This window comes from Heterodontus francisci, chromosome 26 (assembly GCF_036365525.1).
Source record: "Heterodontus francisci isolate sHetFra1 chromosome 26, sHetFra1.hap1, whole genome shotgun sequence".
Lineage (NCBI taxonomy): Eukaryota > Metazoa > Chordata > Chondrichthyes > Heterodontiformes > Heterodontidae > Heterodontus > Heterodontus francisci.
The window spans coordinates 47,874,970-47,899,798 of record NC_090396.1 but is presented as its reverse complement, the minus strand read 5'-3'; the positions used below and the strand labels follow the sequence as shown (position 1 = coordinate 47,899,798).

The 24,829-nt window shown below is 39.3% G+C and overlaps 1 protein-coding gene across 1 annotated transcript in view; it reads left to right on the top strand.

The window, feature by feature from the left end:
* The window catches only part of lrrc45 (leucine rich repeat containing 45), an 80,175-nt gene that overhangs the window by 36,439 nt on the left and 18,907 nt on the right, over positions 1–24,829 (top strand). The window contains exons 9-16 of the mRNA XM_068058176.1: positions 594–671; positions 2,073–2,208; positions 3,345–3,422; positions 5,376–5,487; positions 11,366–11,436; positions 14,963–15,055; positions 16,716–16,808; positions 23,811–23,984. Coding sequence (XP_067914277.1) covers positions 594–671; positions 2,073–2,208; positions 3,345–3,422; positions 5,376–5,487; positions 11,366–11,436; positions 14,963–15,055; positions 16,716–16,808; positions 23,811–23,984 — 835 coding nt within the window. The remainder of the gene's footprint in view (positions 1–593; positions 672–2,072; positions 2,209–3,344; positions 3,423–5,375; positions 5,488–11,365; positions 11,437–14,962; positions 15,056–16,715; positions 16,809–23,810; positions 23,985–24,829) is intronic.

Below are 24,829 nucleotides of genomic sequence, written 5' to 3'. Positions count from 1 at the left end.
CCACCCTTTCCCTGCAGCCCTGAAATTTTTTTTCTCTTCAGCTGCTTATCCAATTCGTTTTTGAAAGCTGTGATTGAATCTGCCTCCACCACACTCTCAGGCAGTGCATTCTAGGTCCTAACCACTCATTGCATTAAAAAAGATTTCTTCAAGTAATAAAAGTAAAGGAAGGAAGGAAGAGCTGAACTTGACCCAGCAGTGTGCATTGTTAATGGACACATGTCTGTATATAAAACAGAAAAAGAAGAGTCTGTTTTAATTTTATTGATGAACAATGCTTGTTCTTTTCATTGGGGAAAAGAAGTGAGGAAACTGAGATACGGGGCAGGAATAGAATTGCCTTCTTATATTAAAGCCTAATCTAAGATAATCAGGTTATGTTTGGCTTTTTATGAATATTCATGATGTATAGAAATTCATTGAAAGATTAAGGAATGCTGATCCAGTCTTAATTAATGTCTTTCAGTAAATTTACTAAAAGATTTGACTACCCCTAATATGAAACTGCTACCTGCTGCTATTTGGTTAGGTATTAAAATGGTCATCATGTATGTTTCTCAATGTATTTTTAATATCTCTTTCTTTCTCTTTAGGACTGCTGCAGTGCAAGTTGGACAGTTACAGGAAGCACTAACTGAAAAGAGTTCTATCATCAATTCTTTGCGAGCAAAGTACGAAGTGCTATTTTTGCCTCCAGGTTGTCTGATGGGTTAAAACTAACCTTTGAGTTGAGGAGCTGTGTTCTACTCCAGTCCACCTTAATGGGAGGAAAGTTTTCCAAAATTAGCTTGTAACTCATCAATGTGAAATGCGTTTGGATATTGTCAATCCAGTTGATATTGGACATAAGTACTCAAATTCTGTTATATTCATTGCCCATATTGTATTCACTTCTACATTGGCGATACCAAACTTAGATTAGGTGACTACAAAACATCTCCATTCTGTCTGAAAGGGTGACCTTGGGAACGCTGCAGCTTGTCACTTTAATTTTCTTGCCCATTTGTACAATCTCCTTTAACAACAGTTCATATTCAATCATTGCAGTGAGTCTCCTGTTAAAATTAATATTTAAATGCTTTTGTCTATTTTGAAGTGCAAAACTTCTGCTGTTCATATGTTTTTCTTCTGCAGTGATTCACACTGAGAAGTTAAGTATAACACTCAGTACTTTATTAACAAATTGGTTAGATTAATTCCATTTTCCAGTAGATCAGTCAAAAATCATAATTTTGCCAGTATGATTTCATGGATTTATAATTTGCAAACCATTTATTTTAATGTAATGTTTTGCATTTTCCCTCCAAATATAATTAGCTTGTCTGTTTGTACTATGTTACTGGATTAGGCTTAGAAAAATTTGGAATGAGAAAAGGTCATTCTGTCTGCCAAACATCTTTTCATGCATTACTTTTCTCACCTAGAACATCTAATTGTCTTTTGCATTACATTGTTATGCCTCTGTTGTCTCACTTGGTAGATTTCCATTTATGTCCTCTGTCCTCTCGGTGCAGTGTGTTTGAAGTTGTAATTTGGATTTACTTTATATCATTTTATATTCTTTGAGGGCCCCTTTCTTCCTCCACCCCATTCACTTAAATACCTTTCTGATTGTAAGCTTAAATTTTTCCTTGCTGTTTATTTCTTTACACTTGGGATAAGTTTTGTTGCTGTTTTCTGTATCCTTTTTAATGCAATATATTTGTGACAGGATGATCAAAACTGAACATAGCGTCTTAAGTGTGGTCTGGTGACTGCATTGTAATGCTTTAACATTAGTCGTGTAGAGTGTTCTCCCTACATATCCTAGCATTCTGTACAATTTATAATTGCTGCTACATTGGAGCAAAGCATTGAAAGTGACGTGGCAAGGACACTTTTCATCGCTAATTCAATTCCATTTATTGTACACCGATACCTTGCGTTTTTAACCTGTGTGACACTTAAATGCACCAATGCTAATGTCTTTGATTTGCCTTAAATCTGTCTAGTTGCTTAACCAGTCTAAATCATTTTGCTGTATCGTGTTCCATTACTGCCCTCATTAGATATTCCATTTTATTCTGTCCTAGAGTGCAAATGACAGAGGCTGCTTTAGCATTATCAGAGCAAAAGTCAAATGACCTGAAAGAGCTTCTGGAGAAGACAAGAATGGAAAAAATTGAGTTGAAAGAGAGGCATTCAAAGGAGCTTAAGATTGAGCAAGAGGTAATAATGGTGCTTTTTGAACTTCTAGATAAAACATTAATTGATATGCAACTGAAAGATTGGAGTTGTTGGGGATGTGGTTATCTCCATGGCCTTATGACTTGTTCTGTGATTGGCCATCAGGTGATATGCATGGGTTAGGATGCACAATTAGCTTCATTGTCATGTAACAATTGTAAACAATACTATGTAAGTTTTTCTATCATATGACTTTTGGGTTAGAAGATGTGAATGTTCAAATAAGCAAAGTGGCCCTTACCCCACTATTATCTACTATTCTCAAAATGGAGTTGGATATATCCTTGAAAAGGAAAAATTTGTGGGGTTATTGGGAAAGAGCAAATGAGTTGGACTAATTGGATAGCACTTTCAAAGAGTTGAATAAGGCATGATGGGCTGAATGGCCTCCTTCTGTGCTCTGAGTCCAGTGCAGAATAGGCCTAATCACACCAACTTGCACCTTCAATTGCTTGAGAGCATAGTTGTTGCACCAGTGCTACAACTTTTGAAGAAATGCACCGAAAGATTGCCTTGCTAGCATATTGTGTACGTACCAATCAAATGCTTGCATTTCAATCTAATAATGAACACATCATAGTTTGCTAGAACTTGTCCCATCTGAACAGCATTCCAGATTTATTTTGTGCCTTTAATTGAATGTTTTCACTGATAGGGTGCCTATTAATTGGCATACCATGTATTTCATTCTATTTATACTTGATAAATCAAAATTGTGGATTGAATTTTAAGGTGTTCGGTGGGCAGAAATGACAGTATGTCTCCAAAAGTTGTGATGTAGCACTTAGACCCTGTTCCTGCTACAGCTGGAAGCATTTTCAACTTGTACTGAAAATGGGTAGCCGGAGCACCCATCTATTTCAAGCAGAAGACTACCTTTAATTTGCTAATCAGGGTCCTATGCCACTTGTAGGTCATTTTTAGTTATCAGTGAATAGAGGATATATCATTCACGCAATCTCCATTGATATTGGACATTGAGCAGCCTATTCAGTGCTTTCAAAGGGACTACTACAAGAGACTCAGAAATACAATCAAAAATGTGGTAGCGCTGATCTATGTTTCTTCTTCTTTACCAAAGTATTTATCTGCTGAAGAGATTTGTTTTCCCCTACCAGGAAGCATGTAATCGCGAGGCAAAGTTCACCAGGGAGATAAATACAGCAAATGGGAAAAACATGGAGCTCAAAAATAAGGTAGCTATAATATATCCAGCTATCAGAGTACGTCTCCAAGCGCTGGAAAGTTGGCTGTTTTATGGAATGTGTTCTGTTCGGCTAGGGTTGTTCTTCCAGGCAAATCACAATACCTTGTTTTCGTAATTGAGATATTCTGGCGACTGTTACTGTGCGATGTTTGCAGAACATTTAATACTGCACACGCACTCCTCTTCCTAAAATACTGAGTTGCACCAAAAGATACTGGATCTGGAGTTTTGAAACTTGAAATTTATGTAACAAAGAAATACTATGGAAGGTTACTCATACAGTACCTTTTCTGGTCCTCAAACCTATATTGCGATGTTCAAAAGAAAAATAAGGCTTCTGGAATGTGTCTAAAAGTGTTCTAAGGAATCAAATACATTCTTAAGCTAGCTATGAATACTGAAAGCTGCAGTTATCTTTCCCATGTTAGATTTATCAGGTGGATGAAGGAAAAGGGGGGGATAAAGTAGTATGGGAGTAGTATGTTTGGTTGGAGAGTACATGCCAGTAGTGACTGATTTGGGTTGATTGGCCTGTTTCCATGTTATGGAATTGTATGTTTCGTGTTTCTATGTATTCTGTGCAAGTTTTCCGAGTGTCTTTAAGTACATGGTATATGTTTGAAAGAGGTCTCTAGTAAAACATTAATATTACTTTCAAACTTAACATTAACGGGGTTTTGTCTTTGTGATGTGCATCAATGAGCTGCACCACAGTTTTGGCGCGGGGGCCGGTAAAATTCTGCGGGGAGAGGCCCACCTTGACCCACACGTCGAAGGGCCTGCCGCATATGACCGGGGGCGGGGGGGACCTTCATCTCCATATGTAAACTGACAATGATATTCAAATTAACTTACCGATTTTATGGCCTCCGTTCGGCCTTCGCCCGCCTTCTGAAGTCCACACAGAGTTTTGAAGTGCAAACCTGGTTGGAAGGGGGGAGGAATAATATTTTCAGCGCGGGAGGGGTGGAGGAGCAGCGAAGACCATTTTGCTTGGATGTGGGGATGATGGGAAGGGGTTGAAGGGCAAAGGATTGAAGGTTGGGGGTGGGGGTAGTTCGAGTATTTGAAAAATCAATTTTTTGTCATTTCGGCAATGAAATAACCATGGGGGGGTGTCGGGGAAGGGCCTCCATCACTTTTATATTTAATAAAAATTACTAACTATTTCCCTTTAAAAATTAATTGTAAAGGTTGAGAGCCCTATTAAAAAAAATGGAGCCGGCGCCTGCGCAGTGGCACTGGACGCAATAGCCGGGGACACGGCAGCCGCCCCGATGACATCATCAGGGGGTGGCTGCTCCGCCCCCTCTTTAAATAACCCCCATTGCCTAATATTGCAGGGGTTCAAGGACAGTGCATCCGCGCGGGATGCACGCTGCCGTTAGAGTGCGCAGTCGCGAATTGCGGCACATTCGTAAAATTCAGGCCTTTATATTTTGGAGAAAGAGCAAATTTATTTTGTAGATCGTCATTAAAGGTTGAAAGTAAGTACAGTATGTCAGGAGTTATATAACACCTGTTTTCAGCTGCTGTTCAAGAGGTTTAGAAAAGGTGCATTTCATGTTCACACACACTTCCATGCACAAGATAGTGATCTGGTTTTGCATGTTGATTTAGCATCATAGAATTGGGACCTCCATTAAGCTTTTTAGATTGACTTTTCCTAACAAATGCTTGTTGTGCCTTTGCAGTGGAGATTTAAAACTTTTCAAAGGCTTCTGTGTTGTATCGAAAGATCTTTGGCATAGCACAAGACACCAGTTGTTTATATGTAAAATGATTCTATCGTTCTGGTTCAGTCATCTAATTTAAACTTGACAGAACTCATTCTTTCAAACCATTTATATATGCAATAATGGTATCAAGACTTCAATATGATGTCAGCTCGCCCATTCCCTGAATCTGTACCAGATGCTTATTTTGTATCCTTGTCAAACAGGTGGATGAATTAGATCGAAGATGTAAAGTCCAACATAATCAAATTTGCCAGCTGAAACAAGAATTGGCCAATCTGACTGCTGAGATGAAACAGAGAATAGCGCAGACTGAGGGTAATCTGAGAGAGCCTTATCTTGAGATAAATAATTGCAGGATTTGTATAATGTGGGTGTCATATAAAAGATATTGTGATTATCCATGATCTCACATTTCGCTCCTATTAACATTTTATTTGGAAAGTACGTGAGAAAATTTCTTTCTTACAGGATAAAAGCAGGTGCATATTGAGTATCCTTTGGACCTATCTATAATTAAGTGAACCCAGTGCAGCACAGATTCTAGTCTTAAAGCTTTCAGCACTGCTTTCCTCTTGCTTAATCCCTGCAAAAGGAAGCTTTCAATACTGTGTTTAAAAATTAATGGACAGCATTGTCTTTTTCTAACCGTCCTACTTACCGGTCTGATGTAACTTAAAATTCTCTGAGCTCTAAATTGATTTTAAACTTAAAACTTAAAGACCTCCTCTAAAGGTCGTGAGTTTTTGCAGTCCCATCTCACGTGAAATAACTGCTCAGTGACGTGCATTCTAATATATTGCCATTTTAAAACTGATCTGTGGAATGACTATCAGAATATGTGATGCTGGGTTTGTTCTGAATAGTCTAAATGTATCAGTCTTGCAGGAATGCTTCATCCAAACTAATTCCCAAACTGGTGTCCTACAATTCATTAGATACATGGACAGCATGCAAGTACATACCCTCTGCTGTGTATATCACAGGAAAAATATGGCACAGCAGCCAGTGTATGTGACTGACATCATGCAGCATACAAATGGTAGCTTTTTTGCTGACCTATCTCCGCCTTGATGGATTTGTACATTTTCGGAATTGAATCTTAGGAAACTTATTTAAAATTGCTCTTCAATGCAAATGAGATTTCTGTATGTTCATCAGTGTAGCTGATTGATTATGGACACTGTTTAATCCTGCCACCCACTGGCCCAGTGTACAAATATATGAACTGTTGCATAGCATCATGCAATGTGCAAAAACAAAAATCTGTATAAAGGCACTGTATTTCGCAAACCTATGTTCTCTACATTCAGATCTCTAGTAATTTGATGTGTTCCAGTTACTTTTATTTATAGTTGTATGGTTTAGCTGTAAAATAAGTTTTTAAAAATCTAATTCTTGTACCTGTCCAGTCAGGGCACAAGAGGAGGAGATTAAATTAGACCTGAAAAGAATTGGATATAAATATCCAAAAAAATTGGATATACAATGACGATTTATTAAAATTTACCATACAAGTTCACTAAAACTTCACGTGACAAATTACTGAACAACATGACTGCAGTGGACATTTTACAGCTTTTATATAAATCATTTTTTTAAGGTATAAATGGGTTAAAAATGAAGGAGACAAAGATGTAAATCTGTAGCTTTTTGGATCAACATCTAGGAAGACACAGTTTCAAAATTCTTTTCCCATTCTCTAGCATTTACTAACCAAGTTCTTTGCCTGATGACTTTCTTCTTGACCTCTGACATTGTTTAGCTACTGAGAGGTGCCCTGGTTGACATGCCGTCCTTCTGGGGAAACCTTTACCTTTTGGTGTCCAGCAAGTACCCCAGGTAAAGATATAGCATGGTCAGATAATGAGCGCCCTCTACTTTAGCATTGCCAAATTGTAAACAGTATTGTGGCTTTTTGTACTTTTTCAGAACTATGTTGAGAGTATGAAATATTAATGTTACACAAGCCCCTTACAGCCCACAGGGAATTTTCATCACATTAGTCTAGTTAGGATTCATACTCAGTTCCTAAAGATAAAATAGCTGCGTACTAGTCCTCTGCACCAGTCTCCCAAAGTCACAATTTTAAAACCATAAATTAACCCAGCTGGATTATTAATGAACAATGCTTGCCAAAGATTATACCTACACTGGAAACTATATTTTTGTTTTAACAAACCTGATCGGAATCTATAGCTGATGAAAAGAGGAATAAAATTATCTTGTTTAAAATATTATTTGTCGAATAAAATTGGTAGTCAGCTTGTCTTTAGTTTCAACACCGATGTGATGCCTCATGATTGCCCAACATTGTTTCAGTATGTGCTTAAAAACATTTCTGACAAGTATCTCCCTGAAAAACCAGGGGAAAAATGTGAAATAAACAATGTGGCAGGCACCTTTGTAGTAACCAGCTTGATGAGATTGAAATGACTGCAAAACGCTGTTTTCACAGAGCTAAGAATAGCCTTTCCAAACCTCCAGGCCTACAACATTCAAACTAGATAAAACAGTGAATAAAAAATTTTTGTAAGTAAAGCTGGATTGCCTAAGGTTCAAGAATTAGATTATCAGACTTGAGAGCGACTTGTGAGGGGCTGCAGTTTGGATCCTCTTGCCAAGTTGGATCTCCCTGATTTCACTTGCAGGGTTGAAAGTCTGGGAAGGTGCAACCAAATAGATACAGCAGGCCAAATCCAAGGCTTGTAGTTATATTGATCCCAGATTAAGGTTTGTGGGGGTGATGGAGGCAGTATGACCCTGTGGCTGACATGAGGATGGTAGACATGAGTAGAAGTTGCAAGTCAGGACAAAGGCTCATACTATGGGTGTGACAGTTGCAGGCCAGAGCCAAGGTACAGGCTGACATCAGGCTAAGGTTGGACGGGAAGAGAGAATGAATCCTGACAGTCTGGAGGGAACAAAGGCTGTGATTTGGAACCCAAGTCTGAATTCAAGAGGCCACAGTTTCAAAGGTGATGGTAGCCTGCAGATAGAGTCATAGAATGATTACAGCACAAAAGGAGGCCATTTGGCCCTTCATGTCTATGCCAGCTCTCTGAATGAGCAACTCACCTGGTCCCACTCCCCTGCCTTTTCCAGGAGCAAGTTTTTTTTCTCCAGATAATTATTCAATTTTCTTTTGAAAGCCATTGTTGAATCTGCCTCCACCACATTCTAAGACAGTGCATTCCAGATCCTAACCATTTTGAGGGAAAAAAGTTTTCCCTGATGCTGCCATTGGTTGTTTTGCCTATCACCTTAAATCGGTGTCCTCTGGTTTTCAATCCTTCCACCATGGGAACAATTTCTCCCTATCTACTCTTTCCAGACCCCTCATGATTTTGAACACCTCTATCAAATGTCCTCTCAACTTTCTCTTCTCCAAAAAGAACAGCCCAACTTCTTGAATCTATCCATGTAATTGAAGTTCCTCATCCCTGGAATAGTTGAGAATATTCTTGTAAATCTTTTCTGCACTCTCCCTAATGCCTTCACATCCTTCCTAACTGGACACAATCCTCCAGTTGAGACCAAACTAGTGTTTTATACAGGTTTATGATAACATGCTTGCTTTGTACTCTATGCCCCTATTTATAAAACTAGGTATCCCTTATGCTTTATGAACTGCTCTCTCAACCTGCCCTGCCACGTTCAATGATTTGTGCACATATATCGCCAGGTTTCTCTGCTCCTGCGCCCCCTTTAGAATTGTATCCTTTATTTTATATTGCCTCTCCTGCTTCCTTCTACCAAAATGAATCACTTCACACTTCTCTGCATTAAATTTCATCTGCCACTTGTCCACCCGTTCCACCAGCCTGTCTCTGTACTTTTTGAAGTTTAACACTATCCTCCTCACAGTTCACAATACTTCCAAGTTTTGTGTCATATGCAAATTTTGAAATTTGTGCCCTGTAGACCCAAATCTAGGTCATTAAATATATCAAGAAGAGCAGGAGAACCCCACTATAAACTTTCCTCCAGTCTGGAAAAACAACTGTTCACCATTACTCTCTTTCCTGTCACTCAGCCGATTTCATATCCATGCTGCTACCCGTCCTTCCTAGTCTATGATCTCTAACTTGGCTGACAAACCTGTTTTGTGGCAATTTATCAAATGCCTTTTGGAAGTCCATTTGCACCACATCAACTGGCATTACCCTCATCCACCCTCCCTGTGACCTCATCAGAAAATTCAAGCATGTCATGTTAAACACGATTTGCCCTTAACAAATCCATGCTGATATTCCTTAATTAATCTGCATTTACCCAGGTGGCTATTAATTTTGTCCCAAATTATCGTTTCTAAAAGCTTATCCACCACCAAAGTGAAAGTAACTGGCCTGTAGTTGCTGGGCTTATCCTTAAGATTTGCAATTCTCCAGTCCACTGGCACCACCCCTGTATCTAAGGAGGATTGGAAAACTATGGCCAGTGCCTCTGCAATTTCCACCCTTACTTCCCTCAGTATCCTTGGATGCATTAGATCCAGTCCTGGTCACTTATCAAATTAAAGTACAGCCAGCCTTTCTAATACCTCTTTATGACTGAGGCAGTATCTTCTTCCTTGGTATAAACAGATGCAAAGTACTCATTTAATACCTCAATCAGGCCCCTGTCTCCATGCAGAAATCCTCTTTTAGGTCCCTAATTGGCCCCGCTCCTCCTTTTAACACCCTTTTACTATTTATATGCCTATAGAAGACTTTTGGATTTCCTTTTATGTTAGCTGCCAGTCTCTTCTGATATTATCTCTTTACTTCTCTTCATTGTTTTTTCACTTCCCCTCTGAACCTTCTATATTCAGCCCTACCTATCTTGTTCTCTGATATTTCGAATTTGGTTACTTTATGATTAGTTTGTTTTTTAAATGCTATTGGTGAATTGGAAAATTTAGAGAGGAGAAAAAAGAAAGTTAACCAATAGGAAAAAAGGAAATTAGACAAACAAGCATACTGACAATTAAGAGAGAATTTGGGCAGTCTTGATGCAAAGACTCTTGCACAGATTCTGGGTTTGCAACATCTTGTCTAGAATTTGAAAATGTGTCCAAAAATCATTTCAGTATTTTTAGATACATCAGAAACCTTGTATAATACAGAAACAAATTTACTTCTAAAATGAAATCTTCCAAGGAAGGACCAGTTAACTTTAAATTCCTAGTCCATAGGGCCCCAAGAGTATTATTGGGGAATAGCATTACATTATATTTAAAAGTTGAATTTCAGAGGTAGAACGAGTGGCTGCTCAGTGATATGATGCATCCACTATCTTTGAAACCAAGAGTATACTCTTAGCTTTTGTTGTGTGATTCAAATGCTTCTCAACATTGAAAATACACAAGTGAGTGCGTCAATTTTTTAAGAGAACTAATGATGCTCCATATTGAAGCTTTTGCCAAAACCTATAAAGAATGACAATTCGGAACACTTTCTTCTGGTTATGCTGTTGAAAAATTTACAAGAATTCAACACTCTCTTCAACTGACCAGTTTTATATATTCCAATTTCAGAGTCCATTTTGTGACGAAAATGTATAAATTGAAACTGGTCATGAGTAATGCCTTAGTGGGACATTAAGCATCTCAAAGTGTATATGAACCAAAGAGTAACCACTGTAATATACTATGTACCCATTTGCTTTTCCTGCTCTTCTAGCTAATTACCACTGCAGTATTTCCTCGTTTTAAATTTTACATCATTGCCTGTTCATTGAAATCTAAAAAATAAATAATATATTCTAAAATTTGACAGTGATTCCATACAGATTTTGTCAATAATATGGTTGGTCAACAACCCTTGCCATTTGATTATAGGAGAAATTGCTTGTTCACTTGTAAGTTTTGTGGTGGTGAGGGGAATTTACATCAACCAGACTTGGCATGCAGCAAAGCAGGTTCAAGACCAGAACTGGTTGAAGTAAATTAGAAGTATCTTCGTGAAGGAGTGACAAATAAGTTTCTAAGGAGCAATTTAACCCCATATTCTTTGAAATCTGTCTGAAACCTGTTGGTCAGTGTGACCTTTTTATTCAGGACTAAATGAGAGGAAAATGTGATGACTGGCAAAATTAAACATTTTTATGCTCAGATTTAAACCTTATTAAATATGCTTATCTGTATTCACTGATATATTTAGAATGTCCTTCCAGCTAAGGTACTGATTACATTTTCCTTTTCTTGAACTGTCAGAGCGTCTGGAATCTGAGAAGAGGGGATGTAAGCAAGTACTGGATAATACAGAAGCACTAAGACGGAAAGAGGTAATGCGGACTTTTGTAATTGTCTATTTAATGGTGTTTAGGGAACTGTGATGCAATCCATGAAACACCTATTTCAGCACTGGGGCCTATACTTCTAATACAGCCTACATAGATGGGATAAACTTTTTCCCTGTATTGACTGAAAAAGAATTCAAATACAACACAGTTCCTGGTGTTTGTGTAATTAAACACTGGTACAATATTAGTAACCAACAGGAAAATTGAATGGTAGATAGGAGGAGGGTAGATTTACAAGAGAAGAAGGTGGTGATAACATAAAAACAGAGTGGTGGAAATACTCAGCAGGTCAGGCAGCATCTGTGGAGAGAGAAGCATAATGAACATTTCAGGTCTGTGGCCTAACATCAGAGAAGAAGATGGTGATATTGCTGTGTACGAGATTATACAAAATCACGCCACAGATGAGATTGGGGATATCAAGAGAGAAACTGGAAAGGAATATTGCAGCAGATGCTAAAGACAATGCTGGAAAATTCCTCCCATTCTGGGACAGTTAAGAATTTATGACTAATGAAAATGTTGAACTCAGTGGACGAATGAACAGGAAATAGCTAATGCAGTAAATGATGTTTGCTTGGAGGTTTATACCAGGGAAGACACTGACATTGTAATACCCATCATCAAACTTGCATTGTCTGCTCTAGTACTTTGGAATTAGTAGAAGAGTCCTTAGACAAAGAATGAAATTTGTGAAGCAATGATGGTTGTTTTGAGGAAGTCCATCAGTTTTGGGGAGTTTCTGGCAGACAGGAAAGGGGCAATTGCAATTCCCATATCAAAAATGATGACAGCCATGTTTGGTGCTTAGGGCCAATTAACCTAATTTAAATCATTGGTAAAATTTATGGAACCCCTGTCATTTGAAACAAAATGGAAAAGTAATGATGTGTTTTCAGGCTTTACTCCGATCTTTCTGCCAGGCTCTACCTCCAAAGACCACTCCTGCAATTGCTCTCCACAAATTGCATTGTGACTTCAAACGTGTAACATCTAGTAATGTAGTGTAGCACAGGAGTTGAACGATAACTCCTGTTGTTATAATAGTTTGAATTGAAATGAGCCCCTCTCCCCCACATTTTCTAAACTTAAGATCACAGAAGAATAAATGGTCTACCAGACCATGTGACTCGAGTTTAAGATACAAATTAGATTTATCAAAGGAAATTAAGCAGTAGCATCAGATAGTGAAGATTCATAACTATTATTCAAGCCCAATTCCATTTTTTAAGTATTCCATTTTTTTTTAAAAAACCTATTTCACATTTGGAAAATATATTAGACTTCACTCAGTAATTTTTTTCTATTACTAAGATGGGAGCTATTCATACTATTTTCGGATTGTTTTCTGCTTCATAGTGAATATCTTTAGGGGAACAATGTAAAATCTAAGAACACAGGAATATTTCAGTTTACTAAAATGCAGCAATATTTGAAGTTTTGAAGGTTATCTTTAAATTTGAACAGTGTGTTTATCGACTAGGCAGCAAGATGGCATTGTTATAATAGCATCAGATGTAAGGAAATAATGTTGGTCTGCCCAGTTTTGTTCAGTCCATCGATGTCATAGACTCATTGAATTTTACACCACAGAAGGAAACCTGGTGATTGACTCAGTGGCATTTTTGGTAGGTTGGCTATAGGCATTTCTCACTGTTCCGCTTTGATAACCGTATAAGATACATGGCCTGATTGAGCTGCCAATAGTGGGGGGAGGGAAGATGAGGAAAAATTTGGGATGTTAGGGTATCTGTCTTCAGTTGGAGGTAATATACGTTTTTGAAGAAAAACAGTTACGGTTCCTAGTTTAGGAATCCTAGTTTGTGTCGCAGTGCAAAGTGGGAAAATTGTTCCACAGTGCCAGTTATTCCTTCTCTAGGTGTGTATAGCAATGCAAATAAAATAATTTTTAGTGTGGAGATTTGGTATAGATTCCAGCAGGTGGCAGCAGAGAGTGATTGCAGGCTGTTCTTTTCATGAATACAAGGTTTACAGGGATGCACTAACATGTGAATCCATTAAACTTTGAAAATCCTTATTACTGACTAAAATAGTGAGAGACGTTAAGAACAAGATTAATCTTTCTGCGGGGAAAAGAGAAAAATAAGATGTGACTAGTCAGTCAAAAGGTGAAGTACATCTTGGTTTTCAGAGCGCAGTGGTTAGCACCGCAGCCTCACAGCTCCAGCGACCCGGGTTCAATTCTGGGTACTGCCTGTGTGGAGTTTGCAAGTTCTCCCTGTGTCTGCGTGGGTTTCCTCCGGCTGCTCCGGTTTCCTCCCACAAGCCAAAAGACCTGCAGGTTGGTTGGTAAATTGGCCATTATAAATTGCCCCTAGTATAGGTAGGTGGTAGGGAAATATAGGGACAGGTGGGGATGTGGTAGGAATATGGGATTAGTGTAGGATTAGTATAAATGGGTGGTTGATGGTCGGCACAGACTCGGTGGGCCGAAGGGCCTGTTTCAGTGCTGTATCTCTAAAACTAAATCCTAAAAGTAGCCTCTTCAAGATTGAGATTTTAGTGATTTTTCTTTTATGTTTAACCATATAGTATCATTGGAAATCAACTGAAATAAAGTCCACCAGTTGATTTTGAATATATTATAAGAGAAACAATTATGTAACTTTGGGCAATTGATTTTTTTTTTACAATATTGGAGAGACAAAAGTTATTGCCCATTTACTCAGAAGTGAAAAATACAATCTGCGTTCAGACTCTTAAGGGCTGAATTTTCACCACAGAGGCAGGAAACAGGAGTTGGGTTTCTTTTCGAGTCAGAAACCCGCCTCCGGGGTGGGGGGCGCTGTTGGGGGAAACATTTAAAGTTAAAATTTTCAAGTGCGTGAGTCCTTAATTGGCATGGACACAGGTTTCCTGTCCTATTAAGGGTGGCCGACGTGCTTTTGAAGCTGGAGGGTCAATCAAAGGCTGCATTACAAGGTCAGTAACTGGGAGGGCGCCTCAGCAAGAAGTTTTAAAAACTTTAATTAGAAAAAACAGAAAAGAAGCAGCCCGGCCAGCACTGTGGTGGGGTGGGGTGGGGGGGCCGTGGGTGGTGATGGTAGGGGGTGCCTCTCTACATACAGGGTAGTCTTTGCCTGCCTGGGGGGGGATACATGGAGCGCTGGCGCCAGCGCTAGGTGCCCCCTCCAAGAAGTTGATCGTCCCCACCCCTGTCGCGTCAGGAAACTGGAGACCAACTGGAAAATCCCAGTCAGCCTTCTAAACCTACCTTTAACAAGACTGTTAATGAACCTAATTACCTGCCTGCCTGCCTTGTCGGGATGGATGGCCTTCCCGGGCCCTGAACCCGACTCCTCCAAAATGGCTGATGTCAGGAATGGTGTCCTGCAACTGACACAGCGGCCAGTGCCAGTGTATTTTGGGGCTCCGAAAATTCAGTCCTAAATGTTTGAATGCGACAGTTTGAAATATGGGATTTCTCATCGGGCAACATTCATCATTCTATTTGTTTGTTCTGTACCTTTTTCCCATATCCGATCAGTTGGAACGCATGAGCCAGCACCAGCAGGAGATTGAGCGGTCTTTGCAGGACAGAATTCAGAAACTTGAAAACATGCGAATTCAGCTAGAAACAGTGAGTCAACAATGATTACCAGGCAAACCATCAAGTTAGTAGAATTGATACTAGCTGCTATTATAATACATTATAGCATTGACTACACTTCAAAAGTACTTCATTGGAATATCCTAAAGATGCTATATAAATACAAGTATTTCTTTTGTTTATTGCTACCCGTAAATTTATCATGGTGTAGTCGAGTTCTCAAATTTAATTTGCCCAATTGAACATGTAAGCACTGGATTACCACTTGGGAAATGAATAAGGATCATAATTGAAATGAGATTGAAAGTCTCATCCCAGTTCACGAAGGATATGTTTACAGTACAAAACTGCTAGTAAATGGTGTTAATTAAGGAACTGGATTAATACTTAAAAATGTAAGCACCCAAATTGGAATTATAAGGTGTTTCTTAAAACTCCAACGGCTCCAAACAAAATTCTGCTCATTGAAGTTTTCTTTTCCACATAAAGATAGTTAACATCCATTAATACAGTATTAATTCTGCTCAGATGTCAGATATATTACTATATTAACATTATACCAATGTGTTAATATGCCACTGGCCAATATCTTCCTTTGCTGGCCCTAGTTTATATGCTGCCTGAATCTGCTTGACAGTGTTCAGATGCAAGACGGAAACTTTCAGATCCAAATCCTACTTGATAAGCTCACTCAGCTAGTTAATAAACAATAATTAATACAGGCAGGCGCTATTTAAAATCCATGCATTATTAATTTTTAATTAATTGGTCAGCAGTTTTTATTTTATTAACGAATTCCAAACCCATTAATTCAAATCGATGTATGCTCAATTGTGTTTTGAGAGTGATAACCCTCTGACATAAAAGAAACCAGCAGTAAAGCAGTATCTCAGGGATGAGATATGCAAGTTTTAAGCCACAAGGTATATGGCAACTTCACAGCACCTTAAATGACAGATTTTTCAGTGAAGCACAGCTTATGGGTTATCCATAACTGCCAGCCCTTCTCCCATGCCTTAAAACAGAAAAAAAATCTCTTGAATCTTGTGATATACAGACTGCAGATAATTTAGAAATTAGTTTCAGGTAGTTGTATTTGATTCTTTTTATCTGGAATGAAAAATCGGGCATGAAACTATCCAGAGTGAACCTGTAATTTTGCTGGGTGGTAATCGAACTTTTTTTGTTGGTTCTAACGGATTAAAAACTGACCAGAGCCAACCTGTGTGTAATTATCTAATTTGTCAGTCCGTTATTAGTATTCACCGAGCATAATGGTTCGCTATTTGCCACCTTTTGGAATAGGCTGCTTAAGTTGTTGGGTGGATAACGATGTGGTTAAAAAGGTCTTTGTTAATCCTTTTGCATGACCTGCATAAGAAAGTATGCCAAAGGCTGTAAAATTCAGTTCATAAATTGTATACCTGTAGAACCTTTTGCTGCAGTCTTGAAATATAAGGGGAAAGTCTGAATTGTAATGCTGACTATGTTCAATGACTACGAATATGGCTATAAAAACATGAAACAATTGTATTTGCTTGTTCCCTTATAGTATTGGAGTTAAAAGTGCATTTCTATGGAAGTTGGAGCTTAGCACTATTAAACTTCTATTATAAAGTTACTGACTGTACCCATTCAAAAATTGTTTTATGAAATTATGCATATCATCCTAAAGCTTGTTCTATGACAGGAACTGAGCCGAATAAAGGCAACTGCTATAACTGACCGCGCACAAGCTGAAGAGGAGCTGTTAAAAATGAAGAATCAAGTACGATTGGAGGAGGTAAAAATGGAAAATGTGGGGCATTCAAAGACAAACTGACTTTTCCAAATTTTGTTTTTTTTCTCATCTATCACTTTCTTTTTCCTTTCACTTTCCCTATTTTCTCTCTCTTTGTGATTTGAGTCAGTGCTTCTTTAAACTGTCCAATCTTCTTTCAAACAAAACCAAATCCTCCATCATTCTCACTGTGTTGAATCCATATGTCACATTGTGGGATTTTTGACAATTTTTCCCAGAATGTATTTGGGTATGTTTTAGATTAAAAATTGCGCTATTTTATTAAATGCAGTTCTTAGTTGGTTTATTCACTGAACAGAGCTGCGGAGTGTGGATTAGAATTCACACTAAACATCTGAACCAGAATTCTTTAGATAATGGAAATTAGTTTAGATGTTCCAGAGATCACCACCCTTCTTAAGATGTCCTTATTCAATTGACCTCATTCCGGGTATTGGCCAGGGTAGTTTGGTTGGAAGCCATTCTTGGGGCTGGAGTAGCTAGTTTTATGGGCAGGCTGACTGGGGAAATAACTAAATGGGAAAGAAGTTGGAGGGACATCCCACCTATTTCCTTTGGTCAGAAGCATCAAAAGGAAGAGAGCCAACATTTTAAGGTCAGTCAGTATGGCTGGTCTGCTGCGACAATAGCCCTAGGCAGTTTGTGTAAAATTGGGGCTGACTGAGCAATTGAGAGTTTAGTCTGTCTCAATGCTTTGATGACTAAAGCAAGTCTTAGCTAGCCCACTAACCGAGGGTAAGTCAGATGGATTTTTTTTTTATTCATGAAAGGTTTAAAAATAAATGGAGTTTCAGTTATAACTGTCAAACTCCATTTGTTTGCTATATGTAAACTATTCTCTTTAAAGTATTGTCGATCCACTTATTGGAAGATTAGAAAAGCACATAAATATAAGACATGCAACTAGTTAGAATCACAAGGAATTACATTCAGATATTGGACAGTATGACATACTCCTGAAAATAAAATGCAAGAGAGACAAACGCCACTGAACCCACCAGCAAGACAGACCCAAACTTGTAATGCCAAGCATATCACGCAGTCCCCGATTTATTACGAAAGTACTTCCATTTTTTAATTTATTTTTTGAGAACTTGTGTTAAAACTGGAAAGAATCCATGGATGTGTTTTTTTTTACCAAGTTCACTGACCGGACACTTGAGATGTTGTTTGGAAACAACCTGTGCTGGAAACCATGTGCTTTACGCTCAATAAACAACAAAAACTTTGGTGACCTGGGGAAGATGTTTACAAAGGAGCCACATGTCGAGGATTATGGAGGTCAGGAGGTTGATTTTCTGTTTGGGGATTGGATATTGTTTTCAGTTCAGTTGGGGTGTGAACTGTTTTGAAGACAATTGGTATTTTGCCTGCCAAGGAAAAAGAAACCACCCAGCTCACCTCTTTCTCTACCTCTTTGAAGAAACTCTGCAAAGATCCAGTGTGGGAGAGCTAAAAGCTCTGGTGCTGCATCGCTCCTGAGAAGCTGGAAAAACCTGTCAAATTCATTCTCAACGCTGCCTGAAAAGAACTGCTTTAGCAAAGATCCCAGTGACCTGTCTCCATATACCCAGACACCAGACCAATAGGGACAACTGGCTTCCTTCCATATCTATCTTTTCTTCAAGAATTAGCAAGTATTTGGCTAAAGTTCTTTTTGTAACAGACCTCTGTGGAGAGAATTTCTGGGGTTTTTTCAGTATGCGTGTGGGGAATTTAAAAGAGGAACTTTCATATTTCAATCAGTGTTAATGCTTTGTTTCATTACTGGATAAGTCTTGTTTGATAAACTGATAATTTTGATGCTTCTTAAAGAAACCTGGTTGATGTATTTTAATTCTGGGATAACGAGTAAATGATTGACGGAATCGGTAACTGGGTAAACATTTTTTTAAATATATGTTGTGACTTGCGGAGAAGTAGGACTAGAAAAGACAGTGCACTCCTCCCACCTCAGTCGTAACATATCCTATCGCATTGTTTCTCATGGTCAAAAGCTGAAGATTTGCTTCCTTCCCTTGGTCTTTCCTTTCTCCTAGAATCTTCATGCTTTTAAAACTCAAATGCGATGACACTTTATCACTACTTCTTCCTTACCTACTCTCCTGTTCTTTTCAAACTTGTTGGTGTCTTGTACTGTGGCTTCAGTTGTTCAGTCTACTGAAGTGTAAGGTGCGTAGAAACATAAAAATTGTCAGTGTTGCACAGTACTTGCACAATAACTCCAACTTTGTTTATATCATAATCATTATTTGTAGTGTGATACCATGCCAGGTTTATAATATCTCAGGTGCTTCTCAACAGACTAGGCACAGATTCCCAAAGATTAAGGAAGTGTTAGTTTGGTGAGTCAGTGGTGCACTCAGCACTTCCCAAACCACAATAACCATTGGGCATTTTTTTTAGAATCTGTCCCATTTCAAGCAGACTTTCCATGAGTGACTATCCTTGGTTCCTAACAGTTGTACATTTTTGGGTGCTTACAAGACTACCAACAATGCAATGTTTAAAATGTGCAAAATTATTGTAATTAGTATATTCCTTATCTTTGGCCTCCTTGTCTCGAGAGACAATGGGTAAGCGCCTGGAGGTGGTCAGTGGTTTGTGAAGCAGCGCCTGGAGTGGCTGTAAAGGCCAATTCTAGAGTGACAGATTCTTCCACAGGCGCTGCAGATAAAATTGGTTGTCGGGGCTGTTTCACAGTTGGCTCTCTCCTTGCGCTTCTGTCCTTTTTCCTGCCAACTGCTAAGTCTCTTCGACTCGCCACACTTTAGCCCAGCCTTTATGGTTGCCCGCCAGCTCTGGCGATCGTTGGCAACTGACTCCCACGACTTGTGATCAATGTCACAGGACTTCATGTCGCGTTTGCAGATGTCTTCAAAGCGGAGACATGGACAGCCGGTGGGGCTGGTACCAGTGACGAGCTCGCTGTACAATGTGTCCTTGGGGATCCTGCCATCTTCCATGCGGCTCACATGGCCAAGCCATCTCAGGCGCCGCTGGCTTAATAGGGTGTGTATGCTGGGGATGTTGGCCGCCTCGAGAACTTCTGTGTTGGAGATACGGTCCTGCCATCTGATGCCAAGAATTCTCCGGAGGCAGTGAAGATGGAATGAATTGAGACGTCGCTCTTGGCTGACGTACGTTGTCCAGGCCTCGCTGCCGTAGAGCAAGGTACTGAGGACACAGGCTTGATACACTTGGACTTTTGTGTTCTGTGTCAGTGCGCCATTTTCCCACTCTCTCTTGGCCAGTCTGGACATAGCAGAGGAAGCCTTTCCCATGCGCTTGTTGATTTCTGCATCGAGAGACAGGTTACTGGTGATAGTTGAGCCTAGGTAGGTGAACTCTTGAACCACTTCCAGAGTGTGGTCGCCGATATTGATGGATGGGGCATTTCTGACGTCCTGTCCCATGATGTTTGTTTTCTTGAGGCTGATTGGTTAGGCCAAATTCATTGCAGGCAGCTGCAAACCTGTCGATGAGTCTGCAGACACTCTTCCGTGTGAGATGTTAATGCAACATCGTCAGCAAAGAGGAGTTCCCTGATGAGGACTTTCCATACTTTGGTCTTCGCTTTTAGAGGGGCAAGGTTGAACAACCTGCCACCTGATCTTGTGTGGAGGAAAATTCCTTCTTCTGAAGACTTGAACGCATGTGAGAGCAGCAGGGAGAAGAAGATCCCAAACAGTGTAGGTGCGAGAACACAGCCCTGTTTCACGCCACTCAGGATTGGAAAGAGGTCTGCTGAATTGTGCCTTTCATATTGTCATGGAATGAGGTGATGATACTTAGTAGCTTTGGTGGGCATCCAATCTTTTCTAGTAGTCTGAAGAGACCACGTCTGCTGACGAGGTCAAAGGCTTTGGTGAGATCAATGAAAGCAACGTAGAGGGACATCTGTTGTTCACGGCATTTCTCCTATAGCTGGCGAAGGGAGAACAGCATGTCAGTGGTGGATCTCTTTGCTCGAAAGTCACACTGTGCCTCAGGATAGACATGCTCAGCTAGCTTCTGGAGCCTTATATATTGCTGAAAATAGAGAGACATTTTGTTGAAGCTTTTCCTCTTGCACTCATAGGACAAATTGCAAGAATACAAATGTACGGGAAGCAACAAATTTATACTGTATATGAAGAGAGTGCTGATTGGTTGACAAGTGGACTCTGGGTTGAGGTGTTGCCATGAGGAATGCACCAGTTTATGGTGATTGACAGTTAACTGCCAAGCTTTGTTTGAAATTTAAACCAGGCAGCTTGACTCTGGTCCAGACATTGCCTTGAAGAAGGAACCAGCAAATGGCTATCACTTATTTTGTTTAGCTGAAACAGGCGCAATGTGTGCACATGTTCATTCTGTTTGCAAAGAACAGGGCCACGTGTATTAATATATGTAGCTTCCAGTATGCGCAAATGTGCCACACTTCAAGCCCGACTGACGATCTTAAATTGCTTGTCAGCGTAATTCTTAGCACACTGAGGATTATTTAGCAAATGTTGTTCAATCGCTAGGTATATAGTACACCCCAAAGACTGGTGGATCGTATCAAACAACATGTCCCTTCCGCTGTTCGCAACGGGCAAGGTACAGGGCGAACCCAACCAGCCTGTGCTTGCAAAACTCAAAACAGTGTCCAACATTAGATCTGATTCCACGATTGGACAACATTTGCTAAATAATCCTCAATGTACTAAGAATTATGCTGACAACCAATTTAAGATTGTCAGTAAGGCTTGCAGTGTGGTGCATTTGTGTGTACTGGAAGCTACATATATTAATACACAAGACCCTGTTCTTTGCAGACAGAATGAACATGGACACACTACGCCTGTTTCAGCTAAACAGAATAAGTGACAGCCATTCACTGGTCAAGCCATTGCCCCGAGGAATGAACCAATCAGAGCCAAGCTGCCTGGTTTAAATTTCAAACAAAGCTTGGCAGTTAACCGTCAGCCACAATAAACCGGTGCATTCTCCATGGTGACGCTTCTACCAATCCGAGTCCACTTGTCAGCCAATCAGCCCTCTCTTCTCATACAGTATAAATTTGTTGCTTCCCTTACATTGGTATTCTTGCGAAATGTCCTGAATGAGTACAAGAGGAAAAGCTTCAACAAAATGTCTCTATTTTCAGCAAGACTCCAGTTTTGTACTTTCAAACAATTATTTATATTCCTTATAATTAAAGGACTTATCCTGTGTAAATGCAACTACAATCATGTTACAGCATAGAAATGAGCCACAAGTCTAATTCCAACCTCCTGCTTGTTCTTCAAGTCTCTTTTAATCATGTTTTTTGAGCAACTATTTAGTTCTGCTTTAAGAGTTTACCAACTTTGCTCCAATATGGTTTGTGGCAGAAAGTTCAACATTCTGTGTGAAGAATTTATTTTCCAAACATTAAAGAAATAAGAACTTGAAATTATATATAGCCTTTCACAATTTTTAATTTAATTATTCTTATGGTTGCAGTAAATGCTTGCGCTCTCATTCCTGTTTCATTGACTAGTGAAATCAATCATCATTTACCTTACCGTTGTTTTTTTCCACAATGAAGTCCTTTTTTAACTTTTTCAGCTTTACAAATCTTCAATTTCTAAAGTCCCTTTGTATCTGTAGCCACTCATCCCTGATGATAACCAAATGAATCTGACCTGCAGCTTTTCTCGCTACTTTTCTATTCTTCCTAAAAAGGGAGTGCACAATACTCTAACTTCAGCCTGACTAAGATTTTGTACAAGATTTACTTTGTTGCTTTGCTTTTGTAGCCTCCCTTTAGATATAAAACCAAGGATTGTGTGCCTTTTCAACCTTATCTACTTGAACTACTGTTTTCAACGATCTGTATATCTGTACCCAGGATCTCTCTCTGGTTTTGTATCCCAATTCTCAGCCCAGAATATTTGGAATTTTTGTTGCATGACTAACAAGTAAGAGTGATGTAGTGCCATTTTTTATGATGAAATTTGTGCATAATTGATTTATGCTGGAGCATTGGTTCGTGCAAACTTCTTCAGTCATTGTGTCATTTCAAGATACTTCCCCCAAACTCTCCTGTGTACTTATATGCAAAAGACCAGCTCGTGCAAGTTCCTGCATTTACGTTTATAAGTACAGTGGCATTGATTTACACCAATAAAATTAGGTTTAGCGCAAGTCAAAGTACCTGACATCAAATTTGGTGTTTGATAGAGATTTTCTCTTTTTGTTTAATTTTTCTTGCTAAAATCTGCACTGTACTTAATCAAAGGGCTGCCAGTCTCAGCACACCCAACATTATTTTGGACACCAAAAACACGCTCTCCTCGACATGTTTAGAAAGGTTAAGCAATGGGAATGGTCTTCTGAATAGGCATACCCCTGTTCATAATGATGGAAGAGGCAGAGGAGCAGCAGAGGCAAGAAGCTCCGAGACTGAGGAGTCATGGCAGAAGACAGTAGCCCACTTGCTATTGCCGGTGCTGCATTTGTGCTTGTTTTAGGCTTGTTTTTACATTCTGGGCCTAGGCAAATAAGTTATGCATGAAATTTGGACATAAGTTTCCATCCACAAGATCAGCATAGAAACCAGTGTAAATGAGATCAAGAAAATTCCTGGCCCTTATTTTCAAAATTAATTGCTTCATATTGCAGTACAACTATCTGCATCTTCTACCTATCTGCTCTTCTAGCCTCTCTCTCTGTTCTTCTGCAGTTTTTCACAATCCTTGTTACTATTTGTCATATCAATTCCCAAGTCCAGATCATTTAAAAACAATCTTTTTGAATTTTCATTTTGTTTGTTTATATATGTGACATCTAAAAACTCCATTGTCCATCAGGATTTAAACACCAAAATTAATCAAGAGCACTGCACCCATCTCAAGCTGATGAGAAACTCTTGAGTGATCACACCTTCTATAAACAAGCTACTAAGTAACACTCTATTTAACATTGTGATTGAAATTTTTCCCCCCATCTCTCCACTCTTCAACTTTTCTTTAGCAAGAGCGATCAGCCCACTTGGAAGAGAAACTGCATCTCCTTGGTCAGTCACGTGATGAATCCCAGAACCGTTGTACTATCCAAAAACAAACTATCACTGAGTTACAAGCAAAAAACAACAAGTTTACTTTTGAGATTGAAGGTTTAAAGCGGCGCATCGATGAACTAAATCAGGTACTGCAGGTCCTTGGCTAATTGTCTTTTACTTGTCTTACATGTGCTGTTGAAGTTAAAGAATGCATGCGTTTTTATAGAATAATGGATTTCTTTTGCATGCAAGGTTAAAGTTAACTAAAATTTGAGTGCATCTGGCTCATGGGGCTTATTTAAAATGTTAGAATTGTGCAATTCTTGAGCTATCTATTTAAAATCTTAGTGTCTGACATATTAAACTTTGGGTTAGTTTGTGATGTAAACAAATGCAAGATTTTTTAATTAATATAATATTTAGTATTAAGGCAGCAATGAATTTGTCTTTTGTCCTATTGAATAATCAATTGGTAATTTTGCAACTTGCAGTGTAAAATTCTGTGGGTTTAAGTGTAAAGGAGATGACCGATGAGGAAAGCTTAGAAAAACTTGACTTTAACAGTCTATGACTTCAGAGAAGGTTCACTCAACTAATTCCGGTGATAAAGGGCTTTAACCTTATAAAGAAAGGTTGAACAGATTTGGCCTATACCCATTGGAGTTTAAAAGAATGAGAGGTGATCTAACTGAAACATATAAGATCCTGAAGAGACTTGATAAAGTGGATACTGGGAGGATGTTTCCTCTTGTGACGGAGACTCGGGGCTGAATTTTACAGACCCCCAAGGTCAGGGTCGTGGGGGTGGCAGAAAATGCCTCCAGCAGAGGCCCGCCATGGGCTTCGATGCCGGGAAGGCCCGGCCCGATTATTACTGCCGGCCGCGAGGCCTCGTGGCAGTTCCCCCCCAACGTGCTCGGCGACGGGAGCCAAACTTAAGTATTTGAATTAATTTAAATAAAGGAATAAATTACCTTCTCACTCCCACCAT